The sequence below is a fragment of the Corvus brachyrhynchos genome, unplaced genomic scaffold (genome assembly GCF_000691975.1).
Source record: "Corvus brachyrhynchos isolate BGI_N302 unplaced genomic scaffold, ASM69197v1 scaffold220, whole genome shotgun sequence".
Taxonomy (NCBI): Eukaryota; Metazoa; Chordata; class Aves; order Passeriformes; family Corvidae; genus Corvus; species Corvus brachyrhynchos.
Genome location: NW_008236209.1, coordinates 5,072,282 through 5,078,681, shown reverse-complemented (window position 1 = coordinate 5,078,681; position 6,400 = coordinate 5,072,282). Strand labels below are relative to the sequence as shown.

The 6,400-nt window shown below is 47.8% G+C and overlaps 1 protein-coding gene across 1 annotated transcript in view; it reads left to right on the top strand.

Annotated features, from left to right (window-relative positions):
• Nucleotides 1-6,400, top strand: part of LOC103622573 (transmembrane protein 182) — a 15,696-nt gene that overhangs the window by 1,991 nt on the left and 7,305 nt on the right. Inside the window, exons 2-4 of the mRNA XM_008641556.2 lie at nucleotides 1,559-1,676; nucleotides 3,623-3,721; nucleotides 6,285-6,394. Of these exons, the coding sequence (XP_008639778.1) occupies nucleotides 1,559-1,676; nucleotides 3,623-3,721; nucleotides 6,285-6,394 (327 nt within the window). The remainder of the gene's footprint in view (nucleotides 1-1,558; nucleotides 1,677-3,622; nucleotides 3,722-6,284; nucleotides 6,395-6,400) is intronic.

Here is a 6,400-nt window from a genome sequence, read left to right as displayed (position 1 = left end):
AAGAAAAAAATTATGATGGAAAAAATGCTTGGAGAAGTGAAACAGAAGACGGGGTCTTCAGTTTTGAGCAGCTCAGTAAAGCTCAGGGATGGCAGAGACAGAGAAGTGCCACTTGTTTTTCGTGCTCTTGGGAAGTGACAGTGTTAATTGTTTCACATTTTAGTTGTTTTTTAAAGTGGAGAGAGCAGAGATTGTGCACTGCACGACATGAATAAGCATCTCAAACATTTCAGAGATGCTCTTGCCCAAGTGTTGGGGAGCCTGACACTGAGGCGGTGACTTCAAAAGCACCAGGCAGAAATAGGAACTGCTCTTACTCTTCCCTCTGAGCTATTTTATTTCTATTTCAGACACTGTTTCTATTATTTCTATTTCTGTTACTGGTTGTGGATAACAGGCTCTGTTTTTACCTTCTCTGCCCTTGCTTAAACTGTCAAATCCTGTCCCTTACAGATAAGGATGGGCTGAGTATCTGGCAAACTCAGTGAAATGTGCCTTGGATGCACCAAGTCAGAGCCACCAGCTGAGGAAGTTTCAGGGCTGAATGCTCCCCTTGCCATAGTCAGGATTTTATCCTGAAAGTAAAAGGAGAATCAGGTCAGAGCTCTGGAAGCTGCCACAACGTGATGCATAAAAACATCGAGGCGAGGGAAGTGTGAGATCTCTGGTGAGAACCCAGAGCCCCTTCCAGTGCCTAAAGGGGCTTCAGGAGAGCTGGAAGGTGACTTGGGACAAGGGATGGAGGGACAGGACAAGGCGGCATGGCTTCCCCCTGCCAGAGGGATACTGGGGAGAAATTCTTCCCTGTGAGGCCCTGGCACAGGGTGCCCAGAGAAGCTGTGGCTGCCCCTGGATCCCTGGAAGTGTCCAAGGCCAGGTTGGATGGGGCTTGGAGCAACCTGGGATAGGGGAAGGTGTCTCTGCCCACAGCAGGGGGTGGGACTGGATGGGCTTTAAGGTCCCTTCAACCCAAACCAGTCTGTGAGAGGCGTAAGTACCTTTGGCACCTCCCATCTCCTTTCTCTGGTTCACAGGGCCCATTCCTCTACGGACATTCCCCATGCATCATGAAACATAATTTTGTCACAGTCCTGTCTGAGGCAGATAAAACTGGTTTTGAGGATAATTTTAATAAGTTCTTTGGTAAATCTTCCATGACTAAACTTTGCAATATCCTTCCTCCAGGAAAGACCAAAACCTTGTGCTGGCAGGTCTGGTCTGGGGGTTGGAGGAAGGTGTTTGAGTAGAATACACCCAGAAGGCCCAGCTCCCTGACATTCCCATCCAGCTCAGTCCAGCTGGGGTTTAAGGACAGCAGAGAAAGAGGCAAATGGTTTGTGCAGGTCTGCAGGACAACTTGTTATCACAACATTTCGTAGCTGTGACATGGCAGAAAGTCAAGGACAGCAGCTCCTCCATGTTCTGCAACCCCTGCAAAACTGACTCAAAAAACAAATGAAAACCCAATAAAAACTAAATCAATGTCTGTCTAAGCAAAATATACATTGGTTGCACCACGATCTTCCCTGTTTCAGCCTGGACTTTCATTCCTCCCCAGGCTGAAACTCCAACAGATGTTGGGAAGGAGATCCTCACTTTCCACCACGAGGGTTTCTTCTGGCGGTGCTGGTTCTTTGGCGAGGGCCACCCTGAGACCATCTGGACCTTCTGGTACAGTGAGTACAACACCACCACTCTGTATCCACAGCACTCCCTCACAGTTTAATGGGAAACAAACATAGGAAGTGCTCCCAGGGATGCAGAGACAGTTTTTATTTCATTTTTGTCATTCTCATCGTCTCTCAAAAGCAAACCTGGGTCACTCTCTTTGTGCCCTTTCTGTGTTGTTTTTTTCTTTTTTTTGACTTGGATTTTGCTCTCAGAGGGTTGTTCACAGAAATGTTGCAGCCTCTTGATGCCATTTAATTTATTGCCTACAAAGCTGTGTGAAGTGGTGGCTTCCACCAGCAAGGAGAGCCCTTCCTTCCTCCCCCTCCCTCCCAATACCTCTTGATGTTTGTGTTCAGCAAAGTTCTGTAAATCCGAGCCCATGCCCTTCCTGGCATTGCTCTTCTGTCCCTGTTTTCTGCCTTCCAGGTGCTCAGCATTCCCAGCTCCCACTGATTTCAGCACTGGGAAGGCTGGAAGTGCACGTGTGGTGTCCCTGGGTGCTCAGGACCAGTGGTGCACCATGGAAGGCCATAAACACATCTCTTTATACTCTTTAAGATCCTGCTGGTTTTAAGGTCATTGAAATTACACTTGAGAATAATCAGAGAGGGATGTAAAATCCTTTATTTTTTGGAAAAAACATTCACTTTTCAAAAACAAATTGAAGGGGAAGGTGAAACCTGTTCTGTGACACCAGTGGGTGCCAGCCTGGTGGCCTTTGTGCAGTGAAGGGTTGGCCCAGTGAACCAGGTGCTCCCACAAGGAATAGGAAAGGAGTGAGACCACCCCAGGACATGGCTGGCACCAGCCCTGCTGGCAGCCACAACTCTACAGTAGGATTTGGGATAAAACCCCCCAAATTTTAAATAAGTTCTGCAAAGGCTTTAAACACCACAAAAACCTTGGGCCTGTGCCCACCGAGGCCTCGGTGGAGGATGTTCCTGTGGTTGTGGAGCAGCACAATCACCTCAGAGGGCACTTCTCTGCAAATAATGCAGGTTCCCACACTAAATTTACTCTGCAGTGATTAAAATTTCAAATGACTTCGCTGTCCCCCAGTCCCTGACCTGTTTCCTGTAAAATCTTGCAGGAATAGTTCCCGCCACCGTTCAACTGAACAATGGGAGGTTTTTCACACAGAAAGTTTGTGATAAAAAAGGACAGGCTTGAGACAGGGAGTTTGCTGCTGAATTACATTATATGGAAATACATAATATAATTTTACCTGAAGTAAAATGAGTCACTCTGATAACTGGCAATTTTTTTTGCTACTTCTTTAGGTATTTATTATAATAGGATTGATCATGGCAAATTAATTTGCTGCTCTTGTGGATGTAATAATTAATTCAATAGGTATTCCATAGTCAATTTAGCATGAACTAATGTCCACCTATTATAAAGTGCTCCTTTGAGCTGGGGAACATATTTAAATAAGTGGCCAACCATTAATTAATTCATTTAACATTCATTCTATTACTGTTAATCATGATAAGCCTCAGTGGTATTAATATTGATGGGGCACTTCCATTCTAATTGTGCTTTTCCTTCTCACCAGCTGGAGGTCTTGGAAGTACCTTGTTCTGGTACCCAAACACTTTGACCCTTCCAGGTGGTCAGGCACATTCTCTGGAGGAAAACAGCAACGAGAATATTGACACTGACTTCAGTTGTTCCATCTTTCATGATTTTTGTCCACCTCAGACTCAGGTTATGAAGATGAGAGGATGTGCAAGGAACAGTGTCAGATCTTTCGTAACTCTTATTTCTATTTTTATTTTCCTCTCTAACCAAGATTCATTATCTTTTTTGCCTCCCCAGCATTCTGATGTCACTGAGGGTTTTGCAGGTTTTGCACAACAGCACATCACCATCTCAATCCTGTAACTGTGATTCTGCTGGAAATAAAAGCAAACAGGGATTTAATTCTTCTTCTTTTTTTCATCTTTTCCAGCCAGCCAAGCACACCCCAAGTTCTGCATGCATGGCTACCTCTTCCCCATGCCCATTGCTCTCGGACCTTTTCCCCATCCCTCCTATGACACAACTGCAGGTGAGTTTCTTTCCTTCTCCCCCAGCAGCTCCTTTTCCAAGGAATCAGGCAGAGATTTGGGGTGCGTGTCAGTGCTGTGGTTCTCCTGTTGTAAATGCACATGGCCAAGCATGGCCAAGACCTTTGGAAAGCTCCTTTACAAACAAGTCCTGCTTGGTTGGCTGCCCCAAGCACACATTGAGATGTTCTCCCACGTTTTCTCTCCTCCAGCCCAGCTGTGCTGGGATGGGCTCTGCTGCCTCCCGCTGGGTGCTCAGCACCTACTCCTATGAGTAAGGCAGGAGGATAAATCCGCTCTCTCCCACCTCCTCACTCACTGGGAAGAGCTGGAGCCAGAAGACCCAAACCCAGTCTAGTGCTGACTTGGTCCCAGAGTCTGGTTTCCTGGGATAGCTCAGGTGTTGAATTGTTGCAAGACAAAATAAACAAGCCCTGGAAAATCAGTTAAAGACCAAATTGTTAGAAAACCCTCGTGACTGACTTATTTTTAATGCACTGAACACTACGCAGTTGGAGAGCTCCCTTTCAACTGGGTCCCTTTTTATTTATGTTTCTCTATATTTTCTGAGTTCTTTAATGAATCAGCTGCTGTTAGGAATTTTAATTTGCTAAATTGGTGGCAGCAGTTAGAATTAATTAAATGATCTTTTTTGAAATGAATTGATTTCTTTAAATAGTGTGCATCAGTCTGCCCTGCCTCCGGGGAAGCAGGGCAGACGTTCTGCACAAACAAACATCTTGACCTTTTCCTTAGCCTTTAGCAGTACCTTTTTTTAGTTTTATTTCATTTTTTTTTCCTCTATGAGAAATTAATTAAAAAAAAAAAAAAACACCATTGTCAGTAGGAGCATGTGAGGGAGAGCAGCTCGTTTCTTTGGCTGTGCTGTGCAGGATTCCCACCCCGAGGAACGCTCCGCGGTGTCAAATGGATACGAGGGACCTGTGGAGGGAGGAGGAGGAGGAGCTGGTGCAGGATATGCGGCAAACACGCGGGATAAGCTGTGGGATTGTTTCTGCTTGGGAGAGACGGGCACAGCGTCCAGGTTCTGCATGATCCCGCTGATCAACACACACTATTTTTTCCGTCCTAAATAAAGGGCGCTGGAGGCATCTGTCCCTGCCTGTCAGCCCGGCTATGGAACCCTCCCCAGCTGCCTCCCAGGCGTGTCCCCTGGGACAGTCCCGGCTCGATCTCGATGTTCACAGAGGTCTTTTCTGACCGTAAGGGTTCTGTGAAGATGCCGGGAAGGGGGGGCTGCGCCCGGGGTGCTGCGGGCTCTGCCTGTCCCTGTCACCCCTGGGGACGTGGGGCGGCTCAGCCTCCACATTTTGGGCAGGGCTCCTCCCCTGCCCCAATCCTGTGCAAAGCCCTCGGGGGGAGCAGCCGCTTCTGTCGTGAACACCCTTTTCTTTCTAACCAGCCCATCTTCATCTGCAAACGCTGACAAAACAGGAGGCTGTCCAAGGAGAGGGGTCCTCCAGCTATTACCTGCTCCAGAGATAATTCTGCCTTATCTGCATCCTCTTAGGCTCCCTGAGAGAAACGGGTGACGGGAGGTTAAACATGAAAATGAATTCTGTGGTTTTGGAGAGTTCAAGATACTTATCTCTCCCTAAGTGGCTCTCCTGACAAAATGGTTTCAAATGAGGAAAACGCATCTTCTCTGTATCATTTTTCTTTCAAGTGTGAATCATTTCAGCATTACCCACTTGCTCGTGCTCGGCTTAAATCGAACTGGAGCTTCTGGAAAACAACAGGCAGGGCGAGATGTGGTGGTCCAAGGGGTCAGATTAATCAGGGGGTGGGGAACAGGGTATCAGAGGGTCTCTGCTGCAAGACCACCACCTTTGGATAAGGTTTATGGCAGTGTCTAGAAGACACTTGGCTACTGGGAGACTTATATTTGTGGGCTACATCCCATCCTGTCCCATCTGGTGGGATGCGATGGACCAAGCTTGCTCGGCTCCGCCTGGGATGGTTGTACACAACAAAACCCCCAAATTCCTTGGATGGAGAGGCAGCTGCTCCCCGGCCCCGTTCTCTTTCCCGGAGTCAAACAAGGCCACTAATGGGGGAGCTCATGAGCTCCTGTTTTCCCTGCAGTCCTGCCAACAAACACCGCCTTTATTTTAAACCAGGAGCCTGGCACCTTCCCGAAGTGTTAATTAAAGTGGAACAAAGCTGTGGTCTGATTGCACCTCTCCAAATTTTGCTATTTTCTTTCCTTTCTTGCCAAGGTTTTCCACACCCCCTGGCACAGCTAAGAACGGTGTCCTTTCCTCCCACCCCCTTTCGTGGTGTGCTTCCTTGGCAAGCCTTCCCAACCCTTTGGCCTCATTCCAGTTCCATTCTGTAGGGCATGACATTCCCCCTGAACCCGTGGCTGTTCCAGGTGCCCTGGCAAAGCCGGAGCCTCAGCTCTGCCTGTCACAGCAGCGTCACAGGTTGTTGTTTTTACTGTTGCTAAAGCGGGAGTTAAACACGGAATCATTAAGAAAAAGACTTCTGAGGTTGTACAAAGCCTCTTTCCATCTCCTTTCTCTGACTTTGCTCCCGTTGCAGTGTACAGAGGCTTTTGGACGGCGTTCATCCTGCTGGCCGTGGCTGCTGGGCTCGTGGGGGGGCTCCTGCTGGTGTGTGGGGTCCCCTTCTCCAGTCCCCGCTCCTACAAAGTCGGG